Source organism: Manacus vitellinus, unplaced genomic scaffold, assembly GCF_001715985.3.
Source record: "Manacus vitellinus isolate BGI_N305 unplaced genomic scaffold, ASM171598v3 scaffold_13_pilon, whole genome shotgun sequence".
NCBI classification, from domain to species: Eukaryota; Metazoa; Chordata; class Aves; order Passeriformes; family Pipridae; genus Manacus; species Manacus vitellinus.
In genome coordinates, this window is record NW_021938999.1 from 2,596,316 (window position 1) to 2,618,152 (window position 21,837).

Sequence of the window (21,837 nt, forward strand, 5' to 3'; positions counted from 1 at the left end):
GTTCTTTCAGCCAAGACATTAATGTGGGAGTCAGGAAGCACTGGTCCATTCCTGGCTTGATGTAAATTTAAGAAAATACTACTAAGTCATAACATCATTGAGACTGTTTCACTTACCTGCAGTGAGAATGCTGCATGTAGCCCATCCCCCTACTACAGGCTGTGATGAAATACTGGGGTATTGGGGTACTGATAGAAAATATATCTATTACTACTGATCCTGTCTGCTACAACACCTAATTCTCTACGGTCTTCTTAAAAAATAAGCTTATCAACATTCAAAAAGTGCCAATTGGCAATTGTTTTTCTCTACTCCCTACACTAAGTTAGGAAATGTAATTTTTTTGACCAGGAAAAATTGGATAAAAGTAATTTTTTCACCAAGAAGAAATTTCTTTTACAACAAAATAAACCCTGGAATTAGGCACAAATGGAAAAGGAGGAATTAAGGGGCTATATAACTACAGTACAAACTGTCTCTATGCACACTCGTCTATATGTGTTTTGCAACTGTTTAGACACAGCTATTCTAAAGTGATTTAATCTGCTGCTTCTGTTTTAAACTTGTCAGTGCTCTCCTTTTGGTCTAGACCAACTGCTGCATTTTTTAATATTCAACCTTTATGAATGAATTTGAGGACCAACAGAAGAGTATTGATATGTGGTTTGAAAATTGATGGTTTTACACCAAAGAGGTGCCAGTTCTTTTGGGATCTCAATAACAAAGGCACAGACACTCAAAACTGGATAGATGATTTACTAAGGATGTAAATTATAGAGGAGGTGACAGCAATGTGATGTCCCTCTTGAAGCTGGGAAGTGCAGCTGTTGCAGAGCCAGATGAGCTCCTCCTTTTGGGTCATGGCATGCTACATGGTGTTCCAGTTGGGGCTGGGGCTTGCCAGTTTGTTCACTGGAATTCTTAGGTACAGATTCATCCATCACTGACAGCTGTCAGGTTTGGAATCTGGACTCAGCTTTGATGAGTCCCTTGGATAGTGCATTCCAATACTCTTATCTCAATAAAGGTATGGTTCTCAGAGATGCATACATTATTTGCAGTGCACAAGATAAGACACTACACATATAATTATGGTTGAATACATACTGAATACATGCAGTTGTTGCCTGTGAATTTGTTATATATATCTCTCTAAGTTATGCTATGTATAAAGTTCTTGTATGGTATCCAAAAGAAAAAAAAACACTTTTAAATACAGTGCCTCTTCTGGGGTCTCTGCTCTATTTGAGCAAGCAGTTTAATTGTGCTTTTCATCAGATGATGTTTTTATTTACTATTTGGTTTAAGGTTCAGACCAAGATTCTTTACCAAAGCTGAATTACCAAAAGCAGAATATACCACAGTCACATTTTTCCTTCTGTCAGTTTCAATTTGAATTGACTTCTAATTCTGATTTGCCTTGTTGCACATGTTCTTGACAGGAGTATTTGGTACAGTTCTATGCTTTCCTGACACATATTAGCCAATGACCTCAATATTTAAAATGAGGCTTGAGTACCTTGGCCAGAGCCACTAAGAAAGGAATTCAGGATTCCCTGCTCCATCACATCAGATCAGCTCCCTCTTTACCCAGACTGAAAAGTAGGCCAAAGATGTTCGCATTTTTCCAGGCCTTACAGAAGAGCTAAATGAGCTTTGAAAACCACTGCTATTTTTACAATGCCTTGGTAAGCTTACTGTGAAAAGATACAGTTACATGGTATCATTGTGGAATATCATTCTTGCAAGAAAAAATGATTTGATGTGAGCAAGCCACGGCACTTGGTGAATGACAAATATTGTGATTTTGCCAATTTTTTTTTTTTCCAGAGTTTTTAAAGGAAAAACAAACTGACCTCTCTCAGCTCAGATAAAACCAATTTCCGGTAAGTGGATTGAGAGGAATTAAACTTGTTTAGAAACATAATTGTGAATTACTCTAGTTAATCACAACAGATTGGAATAACATTCAAAAAGTTATTCATTATCAGATCATAAATATATAAAATCATACAGAGCATAGCAGTCAACAGATCTGCATCAGGATTTTCAAGGTACAACATCTGATTTATAGAAGTGCAATGTTACATATTTAAGGTTCATTCCTCAATCTGAACTGTTCTTTCACATATAACTTCTTACCCTTCTCATCCCTTCAAATGAAACTTTTCAAGCTTTTTCTGCTTCTTTTTCCTGCTGAAGGACCCAAGCCACAGCACATTGCTAACAAATGTAGGGGAAAAGCAATTCTTCACTTTCTCGTTATTTTTAAGGCTATTTGGTTTACTCTTGACAAAAAACAGCAAATGGAAGCTGTTGTTTCCCTTTAAGACAACTGCAGTTTTCTGGGCAGTGAGACCTTATGCACACCACTACAGGTATGAGGGCACCTCTGCAGAAAGGAAGACCAAAGGGCAGCATCTCTAGATGGTCTTTGACATCTCCTTATATTGTGGGCTTATGTCAAACTCAATCACTGCAACAGTTTCATTTTTATTAATAGGATTTCATATCTTTAGCCCAGTAAATGTATTAGGAAAAGAGTATCCCCCATGATGGAGCATCCAATGAATGTATTACAGAAGAGCAGCACTAAAGACTGCTGTCTGGTGCAAGCCCCTCACCCACCCCCATTAAAAACAATAAAGAGCCCTTCTGGTAAATACACACCCTGCCAGTAACTGATCACATTTGTCATTTCAAACTTTGCTTCAGAGGGGCTTTGAGTTGCTTAATGGCTCATTTGTAGACTGAAGAAAGAAATAAAATCTGTAGTTAAATCTGTTCCAGCAGCAGATTTCAGTTTCAGTTTTGCTGCTCTTTTAGCCACAAAATTCAAGCAGCATTTATAAACTGGCATCATCCAGAGAATTCCTTTCAGTGAAGTAACAGCTCCATAAATCAGATAGCTGGCTTTTGAAATTACAACTAAATACACACTCAATTCTAAAAGTGTAGCTTGTACATCACAAAACTGTATTCTTTTAACAGTGTCAGTTCACAGGTGTACACACACACAGTAAAAGGTATAGAACAAATTCGTGCTTAAAGCTTTGTGTTTAATAGAACAGTTAGGAGATTTAAAAAAATAATTTTTTCCTCTCTGGCACATATTTCCACATCTAGTATATTTCTTCCTAGTTTACTAGCAAAAATTCAAATTAAAACAAGTATCTACTAAATGTAGATTTATTCCTAGACTCTCAATCTGCTCGGTATATGCAGAGAAATGGTAACAAAACAGCAGTTTTAAGGAGATACCTCTGTAGGCATTTATGTTGCAGCAGAAAACAAGAAGGAAAAACACATTGTAGCAGATTGTTCTGGGGTGAAGTCCATCCGTAACTTTACTACAAATATGAATTAGAGCCTAATTCTGCTCTATATTTTTCAAGCACTTTGGATCTGGTTATCCTTCATTAGATGAATATTTCCACAAACCACAGTTCTCACTAGGAATTTCATGTATAGGAAATGCTGTGAACAGGAGTGGCAGCAAATTGTCTCATAAAGAGACTACTACCTCTTTTTGTCTGTTCTTTCCTTCTCTCTTCATCTTCTGCTGAACAATTTTTTTTGTTTCCAATTCTTAACATTCACTGTTCAGTACAGTTTAAATAATGCTTATCTGAAGTAAATTCTTATTTGAAATTTTTTTCTCTCCTCTACGGAATAAAATTTTCTGCAGTGCTCCCATTCCACCTGAAGAACTTGAGCATGTATATTTGCTTAATTTTTTCACAATTCCATGGCAGTATTTGGCCTTGCCCCTTACTGCAGTACCCCAGTTCCTGCCAGTTTCACATTTGGCTTTGGCCAAAAAGTGACTTAATGTGCATAAATTTTTGTGATCTAAAACACTGTGGTATTGAAGAGCTAAGCACTCATCCCTGTTAAGACAATAAACTCTCTTCCTTCTGTTGCAAACCTCAGTTTGTAGCCTGTGGGCTCTACTGTTCTTGCAATCCTGCTTCCTGCTGCTCAGTAGCCAATGGATTAGTATTTAAGCATTTCAAAGCCTTGCCTGTAAATTTCTGGATCCCATAACTGCAGAAACTGATGAGAAAGTTCAATCTCCACTGAACAGCAGGTAACCTACCAGAAATGCCTCCTTGTTTCTACAGTCTCTTATTTATTTACATTCTGTCTTTTCAATTGGAGTTTCGAGAGTCTGACACATCCAGGAGCTTAAATTCAGCTGACTTTGGAGAGACTTCCAATCTTACGCTTTTAAACCCCCTTAAAATACTGACTTCAAGGAGCCCAATTGCACAGGCACCCCTAAAAATACTATTCCAAATTTATTTTTTCCTTTCTGTTTCTGAAAATCCTTTTTTAAAAAAATTACAATTTTATCAATTTCTCTGCACTTACCTGTGTAATTGGAACAGAGTATGGGTTAATGTTCCTTTATTGGTCTTTCAAATTTTTTTACTTTCCCTCCCAGCTTCTCATTTACAATCAGATATTCTTCCCCCTTACCTGTGATGATTTTGCTGTGTGAGACAGACTTCATATTCCATGCATATTTGCCATTTCTAGTAAGAAGCTGACATTTTGATTCAGTTACCCTATATGCTGGGATGTATGTGGAGGGAGAAAGAAGATAAGAAACCAGGAACATATGCCTGGAGTTTTCACTGGACTTTAGTGTACCAGTATTAACCTGATCTATTGGTTCAACTTTTGAGTGTCTTTAGAAACTGAAATCATATACCTGGTCAAGAAACTCACCAAAGGAAATGTGACTTTTTTTTGTAATTAAGGAGATTGCTAGCAATGGCAAAAAGTCATTGCTGCCTGAGATTCTCAGCTTTCAAAACCGTAGCCTGTCAGTGCTGCAAATTTAGGACAAAGAATCTCAGGATTTCCACCCCTCAGTCAAATATTCACAGGTCTCAGCGCTGACCAGGATAGGGAACTAAGGTCTGAGTCCCATCTCTCCATACAAAGGTTACCAATGAGATATAGATATTTTTCAATGTCTGTGCATTAATTCCTTTCTATACAGTGATCTTTAGTATTGCCAAATATATAATTTTCAATTGTTAATTAGAAAGAGAATTAAATGTGTACTTTTCAATCCAACAAACTACATAAACATTCATTTAGAGCATTTGGTTAGATGATGGCTACTGATGATAAAGTTTTCACAGTTACGAACTAGTAACTAAAAGTCAAGTACAAGAAAAGTTTAATATTTGGAGATATCTTTATTAAGCATTTTAACACAATATTCAATAGTAAAAAAATCATGTGATGCATATGCAGAGTTTTCGGGCACGGATCTCAGACAAGGTACATGGTGATATTGATTTTACACCAAAATTCAAAACATATTCTCATTTATTACTTTACAAAGATTTATTTAGAAAAAAATGTACAATACCAATAGCTTTCAGAGTTAACAAAAATAGAAAAATAAAAATTCCTGTTTTCATACACTATATACAATAAAAGCAAAAAAGATTGCCTTTAATTTAACCCGTAGCTTCTGAAATTATCTGGATGTGGCCAGCGTCCAAAGTTTTAAAATAATCATTTAGTAACTTGCTGTAACTATTTTTGTTGATACATTTATTCAAATATTCAGGTGAACTTTCATAAGTCTGTAGACTCTTTGGTAAACTGCTTGTTCAAGTCCAAAGTTGTTTTATTTTTCAGAATTTTTAAAGGAGATATCCACTAACCACTTTTAATATTGGTTCTGCCTATACACCAATCAATAAGGAACAATCTCCTGGCTCACAACATATAAACCCAATATAATTTTTTAGAGAAAATTACCAGAAATCAGAAAATTATCAGAAAATATCTGATGAAATTTTAAATGACAAATTGCATAATCTACTAAACATCCCTGAAAAAGGAAAAAAAAATTCATCTACTATCAAAATAATAATCTACTTACAAATAGATATTCCATCTTGCTCCTGAACTTCATTAAAAACAGCTGTTTAAATATTAAGTAATTTTGCTCTGATGGAAAGCATCTGATTTGACATTTTTCTCCATGGATTATTAGTGTAAAAATCCATGGAGAAAAATGTCCTGAATTTGTTCTATGGACTTCTGAACGCAAAGGAAAACAACCAAGTCACTTTTCTAGTCCCGCAGAATTTTCAATCCATGATAGCACTCGATCAATTCTGTATCTCTAAATTTAGTCACACAATCTGATTACGTAAGATGGAAAAGGCAGATCTAGGCAGTGCAATCTGACAGTACATTTAGCCAGATACATGAGAGCCTTTGAAAACACAGACCCAGCTAATAAGCATGCTACCAACTTTGGTACCCAACAGGGCCACCCTAAAAGTCATTACCATCTACCAAATGTCAATATTCATTTAACAATTTTACACTACCTTACTTTCATGACTTGACTTTCATTTCAGTGATAATTATTACATGGTTATGCTCATAACCCCATCAGAATCTATAGTAACTGGTATAAGTAGCAGTTACCTCAGTATTTTTAAGAGGATGAGTTCTGTCTAAATGTACGCATCAGTGCAAAATCAAAGAAGTCTCTAAAAACCAACAATCTCCCTGCCAAACTGGCTGAGAACAGTAACATAGGCTTGCACAAAGTAATCTGAAAGAGTTTACTGAAAAGTTCCTTCTATCTTTGCTGACATTATACAAAAATAACAAGAAGCATAATTCTGACTAGATTTTCCGAGTAAAACTCATCAGTTTACAGTAACCTCAAGACTGCCTTTTTGAAGGATAGATGAGTACTAGATTGCTTCCATCAACCTGAGCCAAGCAGCTTCCAGTGAAAAGCTTAGCACCTCCACTTGCCCTCGCATCACAAAGCTGTATGTAAATACATCAAAGCATAATTCACATTCATACACAAACTAAAAATTCATACACACAGCTTGAATTTCTGAGAAAGGAACAAAGATTTCTTTTAATACAGTCTGTGATCCCAACCATCCCCAAAAATTCCTTACTGGCTTACTTCTTAGTAGCAACACATGACTATACAACATCTTCAGCAACTGTAGTGTCAAAAATTTGGTAATAAACTTGATGTTTCATCGCATCTCTGACATTATAGGACTTGATGAAGCATTCCAGCCATGGCAAGTCATCTACCAACAAAACCCAAATTACTGTTCAATACTCATTTCTAACTTTTATAAGAGACAACTTGAGCAGGATCTTAACTATGATATCTAAATGCATACAATAGTTAATAGAAAGAAAAATTAATTACTAACTTTGACATTCCAATTGGTATCCCCAAAGTTTCCATCAATATCTGAAATGGCGTTCAGTGACAGTCTTTCATGACTTGCCCTCCCTGTCCCAGCAACTCCCAAAACACTTGGACCCAGTAGTTGTACCACAGTATGTAATATATATGTAAAGGCTTTCCAATAATAAAAATTAATCTCCCTGTGTCTCAGTGAGACAATTTCACTGGTCGCAAAGGGAAAATCCTTTACAATCTTTACAACAGGGTAAAGATTGCAGCATGGCTGCAGTGGTCACTGACAGCTGTGTACTGGGAGTACGCTCCGGAGGTCGGAGCTGCACCACATAACCGGCTACCTTGGACATGTGTAGCTTAGGCAGAGCCACGTTCTCTCATAACGCAAACACTGCACAAAAAGCTCTGTGAATGGATTCGGATTAAGTATTTGCTCAATTTCCATGGATGTTTCCTGTAGTAAGGGATGGTCTAAATCAACATGTGCAATGGAAAGCAGAGTATCACCCAAAGCACATGCCATACACTGAATTTCCTTTCAGCCTTCCCTAATGCGTTGCAACATTCAGTAAGAGGGTGTTCTAGTTAACTTCCATATGAATACAAATGACATGTTAGTGCCTGCACAGGTATGACTGTATTCACACATCACTGCACACTACATGAGAATTTACTGACTCATTACTTTTCTTTCTCAAAGGGAGTTACAATATTAAAGAAATGTATCAGAACAAATTAATTGGAACTCTGCTTACAGACTCCAGTATTTCTCTGTTCTGAGTTTTGCCTGTGCATAAGTTGAATTCTAAGACGTCGCATATACAGTAGCAGGCTGAAGGATCCCTTCTCTTCCCACCCCACCTCCCTTTAAAAATAATGGCAAACTGACCTAATCTTCTTCCTGGAGGACAGAGCATATTCATGGTCATCTGCATCTTTTCCTGAAGAAAACTGCTAGTTAGGATTTCAGAGGCAGGAATTTGGAAAAACTTTTCCTGGAAGAGAACAGATAAGTATGAGGTGTTGAAAGAGGGGTCAGAAATCATTAGCCAGGACCTTGACTGTATGTTCTTTTAGCAGCTTAAAATTAGGCAACATAAGAATAATCTAATTTCAAAAACTGTTCAGATACAGAAAAAAAACAAACTGAAAAAATTAATAGTCTGCATTTCAGTACAGTGTATTAATAAAAAAATTATTATAAAAAATTAGTAGTCTGTATTTAAGTACAGAGTATTCAGGAATTACAGCCACCCTGACAGCACACATGTAGGTCTCTATACATAACTGGTGGATATTTCTCATAAATCTCTATAATCAGACAATCCTGGAGAGGATGGCCAGTCCCCTCAACAGTCCCTCACTGCAGTGAGTAGAACATATTCAGAGGACTAAAGTCACTTGAAAACAAGGGGCACTGCAACCTGGCTTCATACCAGTAAAGCTCCCTTAGTGTGAGTTCCACTTTTTGACAGTTTCAGAAACTATGAAGGAAGGCTTATACTGTGGGGTACATTTCTGAATGGAGACATCAAATAAAGAATGGAACATTAAAGCATTAAATAAACATTTTCTGTGTATTATTAAACCACATGCAGTAAGTATGACTGACAAAACTCCAATTTTATTCTTTCCAAGTTTGTCACCAGATTTAGTATCTCTAAAGGCTCATAATTTTATAAGTTCTCAGAGTGAGCTAAGGTTTTTGATGGCAATTTGTCGTTTTTGTTATAAGATACAAATACAGAATAATTTTCCCTTTGTATAATTTTTGTATATGTTTAACGGCACTGATCAGAAGTTAGCAGATAATCCAGCAGCAAAACTGACACAGACAACTGCTTTTTCCTTTCACTCTTCCAATTCTTCTCACTACAAAACTTTTTTATTTTTTCCTTCACTGACTTCTCCTATAAAGAGAGAAGGAAATAAAAGAACTGAGTGTATTCCTACAGAAGTGCAACTGGAAGCTAGTGTACAGCTGCACTTCAAAGCAGCCCAGTTCCTTCTTAGGTGGTGCTAAAGGACTGGAGTTGAGGCTTGGGAGGTATTGGCTTGTCTTTGAAGTCCTTTCAGCAAGAATACGAGCAGCTGGCACTGCAGAGGAAATTGTGTTTTTTTTCCTGCAGCTAAACTGTAGTTCTGAGAAGTATCTGATAAGAATGTGAGCCACCCTGAAGTAGAAATTTTTTGAATTCTGCATCAAGAGATGGTTTAAAATCTTTCCCCCCACCTTCCTTTTGCAGTTTAGTTTCCCAATATAAAAAGGAAAAAGGTCAGTAGAAGGAAATGATGACTACCTGAAATGGTGATTGCAGTCTTTGACCTCCTTTGCTGTTAATACATTGTGTATTTTAAGAAAACATGCTTATATTTTCCCTGATATTACTTTTACTTATAGTCTTAAAATTAAACAAGGAAAAGTATTCTCTTCAAAGTCCCATTCAAAGTCATTTAGTATAATGGTGGAAAATATGCAGATATATACACATTAAACAGTACTGCAGCGCAGAAAAAAAACCCACTAAATTCTTTTTCTGTCCCATTTTGTCACACCCAAATTGTAGTGTGTCCATTCTTCAGTGTCTCAGTTAGCAGGAATGGTCTTAAGTAGCTTCACAGAAAACTGAAGATAGGTTAATTCTAAGATTAATAAAGTAGTTGAATAAACTGCTTCTGAAATAAAAGACAAATATCCGTACAGATGTAGCAGAGTTCTGCCTAGGGAAGGAAGGCCCCTTTATCTCGTGGTCATATGAAACAAAAAAAAAAATCAAGCATTACTGAATGGAAAGATTCTACTGAGAGTTTAAAAAAGAGGTAATGAGATTTTAAACTAATCCAGAAGTTACCTGCATAAATCCTGAAACACTCTCATCATTCACACAGCATTCAGGTTGCATAATTTAACATTGCCAATAATAAAGAAATTCAGCCATTAGAATGTAGAAAATCTATGGAAATACCAAATAATCTATCTACAAGCTTCCATTTTGTCTTTATGCTTTAATATTCTACACTCTGTACAGTATTACCAGCATTACAGCATTGTTAACTGTCCCCAAAAAACCACTTCAGGTAACATATAATGAATATTTGTGTATGTACATTTGCTATTTTAAAAACAAATCAAAACCAAACCCACATAATCTGTAGAGTCTACCTTTACCTAGATCTACTTACGTAATCAAAAAGGTATGCATTTATTGCTCCTGTTCCATCAACCAGAGTAAACCTCATAACAAACACATACTGAAGAAGTTCAATACCTAAAACTGAAGAAAAAAAAAAAATTTATGTTTCTTGGAGTGAATACGCAAGACAAACTATAACAACTCAAGTTAACAACATTCCTCCTTTATAGGTAACTGATTTTGAATACTCTCATTAAAAGTATAAATTGACAGACCAAAACATAGTGGCTGTGAACAGTAAAATGTCATTTGTATTTTAAGACCACATTGCAATTTGCCTGTAAACACTGTAATAGATGAACCTATAAAAATGCATACAGATTTTTAAGTATGTATTCTCATACTAGTAAACAAAAGCTAGTATGTGCTTGGATCTTAGATCCTACCTTTGTAGGATTTTCCTACTCCTGTTTTTTTATCCAAGGGAGATTAAAAGAGAGGTGCTCTTAATTCAGTGATAATAAGAATGCATTCCACCTGAAAACAATCTTCTGAGGAAAAAAATTTGTTTCATATGATATCGGAAAAGCTACTAGGTGGTTTTATTCAGAAAAAAACTTTGCTGACAGTTCTGAAAGTATTCCAGCTTAGAGTAAACGATTATAGTCTCTCTCACTGGCAGCAGTAACTGTTATACTGCAAACATAAAATAACTTAAACATACAGAGTTCCTACAACCCTGTATCACTCTTTTCTGGGTACACCTATTTAAACTGGTAGTCATTTTATGTTCAACTGATCTGATATACTTGCAGGTTATAATTTAGTCTGAAAACACAAATGATAGAAGAATAATATGTATAAAATAGCGTAAATGTCAGGAGGCATTAATCAATACTAGTTTCACTTTGAGAATTAAATGTCAATCACTGCCAGTTATATATTACTTTACATTTATATAATAGAATACAATTATAACAGCTTATTTAATAGAATCACTTTATTGCTCAAATAGTTTTTTCTTTTATAAAATCTTTACCAAACTTATGTACTGCTAGATATTCTGACAATATGTTAGAACATGAATCAATAAATATAAAAACATTCTCTTTCCCTAATGTGTTGTAAAACTTTAAGCTCCACTTCCAGCTTTTTAACATATTGACTGCATATAGTAACACAAGGAACACACAAAGCATGGAACACACATAAATATTGTGGTATAGTGCCTTTAATTTGAATATTACTTCTTACAGACTCTCTGGAATATGCTTAGCCTAAGGCTTACAGAAGATAAAAGTCTAACTTTTACGAGTCATTAACTAAGACTCCCTTTAGTTCAGGTCAGAAAAACTCTACCTTCAAAAGAAAAAGCAAGACTAACTTCTAGGACTGCAAGTATATACACAGTTTAACAACCTGCAACCAAGCACTCATGACATCTGTACTATGATAAGTGTTACTACTGATACTTACGGTAAAAGAAATCAGTCAACATATAAAATCCTTTAATTCATACTGCAACAGTTTCAAAAGTAAATATGTTATTTCTACTGGTAAAAGGTGAATAAGTTTTACATCATTATATTCAATGTGACCATAAATTACATGCTTTCTGTAAAAAAATGCAGCCCAGAACTGCAAACAAAACTGTTTCACATAAACACTTCAGAATCAAGGTATATCAGGACAGTATCATGTCAGCTGACCTTGTGCTATTTCAGTTGGGTCCCATGATGGTCGCTGTTCTGCTGCCATGGAACTTAGACTCTCAATAGGCTTTGGAGCTGAACACTGCTTGCACCTACCATTTAAAATAAGATATTGAGACTAACCAAACACTTATCTATTTATACTAGAAGCTTTCTGCATAGAAAAAAAATTATTCTGATTTTCTTACACAGTGGGAGTGCAAAAGTATTTCTGTTGCTGCTTAAAATAACTATTTTACCACACACCAGTTTTAGACCACATCAACCCTTAATGCTGTTTCTGAAATATCCCTGAGAAGAAATAAATCTGGAAAAGACCAACTCCGTGAATAGACAGGAGTAAAACTGCACATCAAGGCTGAGAGAGCTGGGGTTGTTCAGCCTGGAAAATAGAAGGCTCCGGGAAGACCCTATTGTGGCCTTTCAATATATAGAAGGGGCTTATAATAAAGACAGAGAGAGACTTTTAACCAGGGCCTATAGTGACAGGACAAGGAGCAACAGTTTTAAACTGAAAGAGGGTAAATTTAGATTGTACAGAAGGAAGAAATACTTTACAATGAGGGTGGTGAGGCACTGGGACAGGTTATCCAGAAACACTGTGGATGCCCCATCCCTGGAATTATTCAAGTCCAGGATAGATGGAGGTGAGAAACCATGTTTAGTAGAAGGTGTCCCTTCCCAGGGGGTGCCTGGATTAGATGATCTTCAAAGGTCCCCTCCAACCCAAACTATTCTATGATTCCAAGATCACTACATTGCTAAACATATATTCATATTCACTACTTCTCGGTTTGCAGAAGCAGGAATGAATCTGAACTTGTAGCACACTCTAAAACCACAACAGGGTTTGAGAAGAAATTTGGCTTTGCCTATGTTGAGAATATTAACTATGAGTTATTAGAACAATCTATTTTATTACTGGTGTATTTACACCAATAATTATAAATTTTACACGTGACATAGCAAATGCTGCAAGTGGACGAAAATATTGAAGAACTGTTTCCATTTCCCTCAAGGAATAAAATTATAAAACAACTATTCTTCCAAATAAGCTTCTCTGCTACTATATTACAGTTAGAACTTGAAATAAACATTTATTATCTTTTAGAATTATGTGCAAAGCATGTCATAAAAATCAATAGAACTACTTGTGCTTCAGTGATATAAAGTCAAGCTCAGCTAAGTCACTTTTTTCCTTTAAAAAACCCATTCAAACTCCAATAAAGTAACTTAGCTGTGAATTTTGCAAGTGTGTCTATTTATATATATACACGAATGAATATACATGCTCATGCACACACATATAAATTTATTCTACTATACAGAATCTTTTTTAGACTTTGCTAATTATATGCCACTGATAAAAAAAGCACATGAAACATCATTCTGAAATGTCAGCATCCTTGTGAGGTTCCTTCCTCAATATCCTATAAACAATCATGAAATATCTTATAAAGCATTTACTTTTACAATCCAGCCATTTGAAGAGAGAACATCATCTGAAGGTGAGCTGTGAGTAGCTGGGGAAATATATGGATTATGAAAGTGCAAGGGGAAATACTTTGTATTGGTGAAGATCCTGTCCCAGTAGGAGTACCCACGTACTGCCTTTATTTAAAAAAGCTGTAGACAGTCATATCTGTAAAGGGGAAAACAATATATGACAAAGAGAAATAATAACCTGTATTCATTTTATGGATGGCCCTTATGGGAAACTTTAGGGTTCACATGAAACATGCAATATTTCTGCACAGAAATTTTTTTTACTGCCTACAGACCTGACGTAGTGCCCCACCGCACTGTGCTCTGCTTGAACTTACTAGGACTGCTGAGAGAGAGGACTCAATAGCTTGCATGAAGTAACTGGTATTTCTGAGCTCAGTAACTGCATGCTGCTGGGCAGTACTGGGAGAACACACTGCTGCTGGTGCTCATTGAGCAGATCACAGATACCACACGAGATGTATGTACTGTATTCCACAGCCTTGGAACTGTGGAATTCAGAACCTGTTAAGTCGTCTCTACAGTGAATGACACCCACAAATAGGTAAGGCACTTTGCAGTGCTGAGGATCACAATAAATGACAAATAGTAAGGATAGGTTGTCCAAAATCCCTTACTTCTTCCAAAACCCAAGCTTTCCCAACACTAAGAATGAGAGAGAATGAGATGTAGATTGACAGCCTGAGATAATTTTCTGGGTCTCTATTTAAATATTATCTGCTATACTTTAATATATAAAAAAACCCATCCCAGCATACAGTTTTAAAAGTAACATGTGTTTTGACTTTAAGTGAGACGACAAAATGGAAGACCTGGACTAAAAGAGGTAGATTAAGGTACTTTAGGTACTAGGTACTGCACATCATGTTATGTATTTTGCATCAAAGAATCTTTGGGTAAGTTATGCCTTAAGCACTGTAGACTGAATTACTGAAGAAAATGGTATCTATTACTGCAACTATTGAAACATCAACAAATACTTTTAACCTACCCATAATATTTTACATTCCCTTGTATAAGAAAAGGAGCTGAAAGATCTAATAATTCCAGATCAACTTCTGTGGATCTCACAGGAATAACACACTTAAACCTTTTTGTAAGCTTCCAGACTTCTTTCAGTGTTCCACCTATTAAAAATAGAAAAACATGGTTTCTTAAACTGTAATCACAAATAAATCAAACAACTTGTATTTCTTGGCTGATTAGATACTGATTTCAGGACCTTCAATAATAACTGAGATCCATTGAAAACTCAAAAAATAGCCCAATACCTTTTCACTCTTACTCAATCAACAACAGACTCAATAAAGAATCAAAGATTGACATTCATAAAAGCACATGCCTTAATATCTTCCTCATAGCTATCACTGTAACCAAGAAGTTGTATTTAGTTAGCATCACTTTCATATATATTTCTCCTATGATTTTACTAGCAATTTTATAAAACAAGGCAGAAAACAGAAGGGGTTTTGTCATTGACCCCTATACAAAGGACCACCTGACTTACATTTGCTTATTCACACCATTACTTGAGCACAATCGAAGACTGTTTTAAATCTGAATGGGACTATTTGCAATTATTTATTATTTTTATTATATTAAAAAATTCCTCAATAGTATTCTTGCTAAATTGCTTTGTTTAAAAATCAGTGGCTATTTTGCTTCTCTGAGGAAATCTGAAAAAAACCACAACAAACCAAAACAACTCACAGTAAGAGAAACTCTATTAATCTGAAACAACACTGACATCCAGAGGCTGACAAAGTTAATTGTAGGCTTGTATTACCAGAAGCCTTTCAAAACTTCTCTATGTCAATACTAAAACCAGGTTTGTTTAGAAGACTCGGTGAGTTTTTAAATCAGAACTGAAAAAACAATAAGTACAACTCAGAAAAAAATAAATTCTTAGCATAATCAACAATAAACGTATAGGTTTAGTTTTAAAATAGATACAAGCATCTTACGAAACCTTCAAAGATTACCCTTTCTTATTTGCACAACAGTGACCTACAGTTCCAGGGAAGTTTTTCTTTTCTTTGAAGACGCCTTTAGGATCACCACTACTTACACAGAATACAACTTCAACATATCTTCACTTTGTACATCCTCAGAGCAGACATTATGGCATAAGAACTGGTGTATTTGCAATCTACCTTACCTTCTATCATAAGCAAGGTGTCTTCAGGCTGTTGAAGCAATTCATCATGCCTTACGAAATGGATAGTTATTTTCCTTTGCTTCCGGTCTTGTGTAGTCCACATTACAGAATCATACCAGGATGTATTGTGTAATTCTGGGTTTGGGGCAGTCATGGCAGAGCGTTGTAAAATAGAGTCAAACACATCTCCATCTGGAACTTCTTGCCTAAAACATTTCCAAAGTGAGTAAGTAAATTCTAACAGCTTCTCCTTAAAAATCGATCTACAAGGATGACATTACTCCAAATAAATATTAGAATACAGTCATGAGAGTTAAAGTACATACAGGAAAAATATCCTCATTGTTTTATCAGTTTAAACATTTAGAGTTGTATAGTACATAGTGAATTTTCATGTTAATAAATACGCTAAATTATATGCCAACTTACCTAGAAGCAGAAGTAGCCTAGTGACTTCACACACACACAACACACACACACACACACACACACACACATATATGTATCCATGGAAGACCAAATAATATTAGCTTTATGTGACTTCAGCTGGGCCCTAAAGTCCACACAACTGCATACCACTTCCTCAGAGAGAAAAGGCCGTATAAGCTTATACAATTTCAAGGTTTATGTTTTAGTCTATTTGACTTTGCATATACTGAGGGGGGGAAAAAAAAGAAAAAGGACAGGAGTAGAATAGCTTCACATAAGTACTGTAAAGGGAAAATCTGCAACTCCACACCACAGTTTTCTTTCCTGTCCTGCTAGAGCGCACTATTCGTGCATTTCCGCTCGTCATTCACAGAGAAGTGATAATGCAGGCCATTCACTTTTTACCAGTATTACTGAATCACAGAATGAATAAGGTTGGAAAAGACCTCTGAGATCATCAGGTCCAACTGATGACCCAACACCAGCACGTCAACTAGACCATGGCACCAAGTGCTATGTCCAGTCTTTCCTTAAACACCTCCAGAGACAGTGACTCCACCACCTCCCTGGGCTGCCCATTCCAGTATGTAATTACCCTTTCTGTGAGGAAATTCTTTAATGTCCAACTTAAACCTCTCCATGTGCAACTTGAGGCCATTTCCTCTCATCCTGTCTCTAGCTGCCGGAGAGAAAAGGTCAACCTTCACCTGGCTACAATCTCCTTTCAGGTAGCTGTAGAGTGATAAGGTCTCTCCTAAGCCTCCTCTTCTCCAGGCTAAACAATCCCAGCTCCCTTAGCCATTCCTCATAGGATCTGTGCTCCAGACAGGCCTGTAGTTCCATAGATCCTCCTTCTAGCCCTTGTTGAGGATGGGTGTCACTTTGTCCAACCTCCAAACATCTGGGACCTCCCCAGTTATCCAGGACTGGTGATAAAACATGGAGAGCAGCTAAGGGACTTACCAATGACAGGCAAAAACTCAGCAGTTGGCACACAAATTAAGCAGCACTAGAATGTTTTTCCTAAGCAAAACAGACCCGCTGGCTTCAGGTGGAATATAAACTGTGACAAAAAGGACAATAAAAAAAAGGCAAAAATGGGCTATTTCATAAAACACTGCAAGAAAGTAGGTGTCAAACTTTAGAGTGGAGCTAAAGAAAAAATGCCATAAGCTACTGCTTCTGCAGATTATCCTGATGATTTCACTTTCAAACCCAAGAGCATCTGCGTCCACCACTGAATAGAACAATTCTTTCCTATGAAACCAAACTTTGATATTCTTCTGCAATGACTGCAGAACTGGCAAACAAGAGATCTTCCCAAACCTGACCATAGTGCTCTTCACACGAACTTTTCTTTCTGCCTGTGTTCCTGGATTACTAATTTAAACGTAAAGGCAATGGACCTAACATAGCAGGTGTCGTAGTTTGACTCTCCAAAAATCTAATTTTCAAACTCTCCACTATTTGCTTCAGTGTGAGAGAAGTTTTCAGACATGCATAACTACCAACAGGGGGGAATTACATCAAAATTTATTACTAACACAATAAATACTATAATATATATATATATATATATATATATATATATATACACAACAATCCTAACTATCTCTTATGGTAAAACAATATATATAGATCATCCCTCCTTCTCTCCATAGAAGTCCAGAAGGAAAGAAGAAGTCTTTTTTACTTTCATGGCAGCACAATCTTTCCTCTTCAAAGCAGCAGCTCCAATTTGTCGTAGTTGGAAAAAAATCTCTCTTTCTCTTCATTACAACACAGGGGTCTCTCTCTCAGCCCTTCGGCTCTAACCAAAGGTCTCACCCGTGAACTGCAAAGCAGGGACAAAACTCACCACAGTCATATCAAGGAAGGCAAAGTGTTCCGTCAAAGTCCCTTTCCCCGGGGGGTCAAGTTCCCCCAGGTCAGAATGTTTTAGGGGCTTTCAGTTCAGTTCTTTCCCCAAGTGTTCTAGCAGAGCTCTTCTGTTCCGTGGTGGGGAGGGGGCACTTCCCCTGCATTCTTTGGTTTGACCGTCCTGGTCTAGCTCGCAGGATGCCTCCAAGCTCTCGGCTCCTCTCTCTCTCTCTAGCTGCTGTTGCATTTCAGGACTCCCTTCAAATTTGGAAGCCCACCTCTCCTTCCAAGGAGGTCTCAGGGTTTTGGGGATGTAATTCAGTCTTACCCCAAAACAGTCTCTGCTGAGCTTTCTCTGCTCTGTTGCCAGCTTTCTCTCTGCAGGACATCTCTGTGTCTCTCAGCCTGGCTCTGTGCCATATTGCTGCTCTCCGGCTATCTTCTTGGCTTTCAACCACAGCTCTCTATTCAGTGCTGCCTCTGCCATCGCTTCAGTGTCTTCTGCTGCCCACTCGCAGTGGAGAAACTCCCTCCAGCCTTTGGCCACGGCACCCGGTCCAGTTTTAACACTATACTGGGTCTCCTGTGGTCCCGGCCGGGGGCTGGGGGCCTTGGCCCCCAGCGGGGCTCGCTGGCCCCTCAGCTCTAACGCGTGGTGTCTCAAGCCGTGGCTGCCTCTCCTTTCAGCTACGTACCCAGTCTTCTTTTTTCGGCCTGTAATATGCTAATTTCGCAAGGCCGCTGATTGGCTCAACACCAAGAACACCACCCCTGGGGTTAACTACTTTCCAACTCCAGGGGGAAAGCCTTTTTCAACCTATGACAGTAGGTCATCTGTCCAGACAACTCTTCCAGCTTCCACAGCCTGTCTGAAGACGTCCCTCAGAGGCAGGAATGAAATGAGTTGTTTTCGAACTAAGCTACACACAAAGGTTGAAAATTCTATAAAGTAGATACGTGAATAAAACTACATCCACCTATATTGGTATTTTGCTATTTACAAAGAGGCTTCCAGCCAAGGTCTAAAAACATTAAAAACACATCTCTCACAAGGATTTTATACCCTAAGCATATATGCATCTTACTGGATAAAGTTTAGAGGATCAAGCTTGCACTGAACTTTGTTCAGTCAGGCCCTTCAGCATACGCTAAAACATGAAACAACTTCTGCCACAGAAGAATATGTAAGAGAGAAGGATCATGTGTCCTTCCTGGGTCTCTTAATCTACTCAATCCAGGCTGAAGTACAGTCCCACTATATTTCACTGAATGCTTCCACCTGATGCACACAGTTGAGAAGAGAAGCTAAATATCTACAAAAGCACTGCAAGTAGTTTTATCACAGTAGCAGGATGGTGGTAACAGTAAATATGCTTACTAAACCATCAGAAATCTATGTAGTTAAAAGTCCGTCCTAATTCTGTGGCAAAGAGAAGGTAACAATATGTGTAACAGGAAATGACTCGAACAGAAAGAAAGATCTAACAAGTCAAGAATATAAAAAAAGACTATAATATTTATGGAAAGTTTTGTGATAAGGTTCATAAAGAACAAACAAAATTCTATCAGTTGTACCTGCTTATTACTATAAAGATTTGACAAATATATAAACAAGTGACAAAAGTGGTAGACATAGTTATTATAGACAATTATCTCCTTTTTATAATTAGCAATAAAGTCCATGTCCTTGTATGTTCTGAAGATGCTGAAGTACTTCTGTTACATTATGAATATCTGATAAGGACAAATATTGTTAAAGCTGCAGGCATACTTTGCATCCAAAAGCTCTAAGAGAAGGACAGCAGGGCCATTTTCTTGTCTCAGTGATGTTTGCATCTGATAAATCTTGATTGTGCAAAAATTTACAAAAGGCTAGGAGAATGCTAATGTGCCATCATTAAAGAAAGCAATAGTTTATATCAGTAACAATAAAGCTGTTTGTTTGGGACTGATGTTAAGTCAGGTAAAAAAATGATACAGATGATCATGGATAGCACTTCAATGCATACTACTCAGCAGTTTAATCAAAAATAGGTGAGCATTATTTGATACAATGACAAACAGCATTAAAGGGGAAATAACAATGATACAATGGTCAGTGAAGTCACACAGGTCAGAAAAAAGGACAAAAATAACAAGGTGAATAGTGTGGATGTCCCATGCCTGGAAGTGTTCAAGGACAGGCTGGATGAGACTCTGAGCAACCCAGTCTAGTGAAAGGTATACCTGCCCATGGCAGGGGTTTGGACCAAGATAATCTTTAAGGTCCCTTGTAATCCAAGCCATTCTATGATTTCTCCGATATTTCTGGATCCAGGAAAGATGCCTTGTCTGGGAGATGCACTTTAGTCAAAGATATTTTACTCATTCACTTGGAGACTATCATACCTCTTTGCATATCCTATTCTAAAACTGCAAGTAAGAAACAGGTACTTAAATACAACTTTGGTATGGAAAAACTGCACTGCTGCATTTGAAAATAAAGAAAAGTCATTGTCTTGAGAGCACTGAAAGGATTCATAAATGGAACTCATCTGATGATTTAAAATTTTCCTCCCTATTATCAGTGAGTTTCAATTACATTCAGCTCATTTTACACAAAAAAAGATAAAAACGTGCTGAAAATCTAGGCAGCCCAAAACATACAGAACATTTCCTAATTACTTATACTGCGTGAAACACTTACAAGGAGTTGCATTTGGAACAATGAAGTTTAACAGACTGATGGAGCTTCTGGGGTTTATAGGTTCTCAGCTTTGCTCTAATGCGATACTGTTGAGGAGCTGTGCTGTTCATAATGGTTCTCAGTTCTGTGTTATCCAAATCCTGATGATCTGTTAATACTGCAAAACAATACACACACACAAAAAAGCACCATGCATACCTATTAAACACCATAATATTTAGAATACAGGAAATGGCAATTGCAGGCTTGCAGTTTTCCTTAATTTCCAACTTTTCTTTCCCTCCCAGTTGCAGCCTCAGTTTTATCAATACAACATGTTACTACAGTCTGTAAGATAAATTAAAACAGGCTGCAGGAGCATGGTGTACTTCAGGGTCCAGAAATTCAACATGTAGAAAAAACAAATGAAAGCAGAATATACAAATACGCTCTATTCCTTAAAAGGCCAAATAAAACCAATGTAACATAGATACACTTACACTGTTAGAATAGCTCTTCCTACAATAAGTAAAAGATTATTTCAGCCTTTGAGACAATATCTCAAAACTGTTTTGTTCTTTAGCAAAATTCAAATTCACCTTAGGTCAAAATGTTACCTACCTGTAAAAGGTAACTGCTGACATCTCTCTAAGTGCGATTCATGATCTAAAATCAAGAAGAATTACCTAATTATTTTCCTTCCTTCTTTTCTTTTTTATTATGTGGACACACAAAAACAGGTAGGTAGATAGGCAGATAGATACACACACAAACCCAAAAGCTGAACAGAGGAAAATGGAAATCCCAATAATGTATGAAAATAACACAGCAAAAGAAAAAAGCAGAGTAAGCAGGAGGCAAACATTGCATATCAAGAGTTAATATACTGAGTGGAAGTTAACATATACATTAAATACTAATGCTCATCAAATGAACACTTTTCAAAAGCATACTGTGAATGATCTGCTAACATAAACTGTTTTCATCCCTTGCAATCTTTTGGGACAAGAACATAAACATTATTCTAATGGACTGCCTGGTTCCTCCTCTGAACAACCTCTACTACACACACAGAGTGCAGTAAATAAGAGCAAAATTCTTTCTAAATTTGCAGTAATGGACTGGACATGAAGTATTTATTTATTCTT

General features: G+C 36.7%; 1 protein-coding gene across 10 annotated transcripts in view; it reads right to left on the minus strand.

Annotated features, from left to right (window-relative positions):
* Positions 1–21,837, minus strand: part of POT1 (protection of telomeres 1) — an 80,935-nt gene that overhangs the window by 15,280 nt on the left and 43,818 nt on the right. For 5 of the 10 annotated variants that reach the window (XM_018067981.2, XM_018067975.2, XM_018067974.2 and 2 more), the window contains 7 exons: positions 21,311–21,355; positions 20,711–20,867; positions 15,736–15,941; positions 14,569–14,704; positions 12,069–12,163; positions 10,409–10,500; positions 7,867–8,220 (listed from right to left, as the gene is read on the minus strand). In XM_018067981.2, coding sequence (XP_017923470.1) covers positions 7,951–8,220; positions 10,409–10,500; positions 12,069–12,163; positions 14,569–14,704; positions 15,736–15,941; positions 20,711–20,867; positions 21,311–21,355 — 1,001 coding nt within the window. In that variant the 3' untranslated portion in view covers positions 7,867–7,950. Of the gene's footprint in view, positions 1–5,193; positions 7,104–7,865; positions 8,221–10,408; positions 10,501–12,068; positions 12,164–14,568; positions 14,705–15,735; positions 15,942–20,710; positions 20,868–21,310; positions 21,356–21,837 lie in introns of those variants that run through there. The other 5 variants (XM_018067980.2, XM_018067978.2, XM_018067977.2 and 2 more) reach the window with 3 other exon arrangements.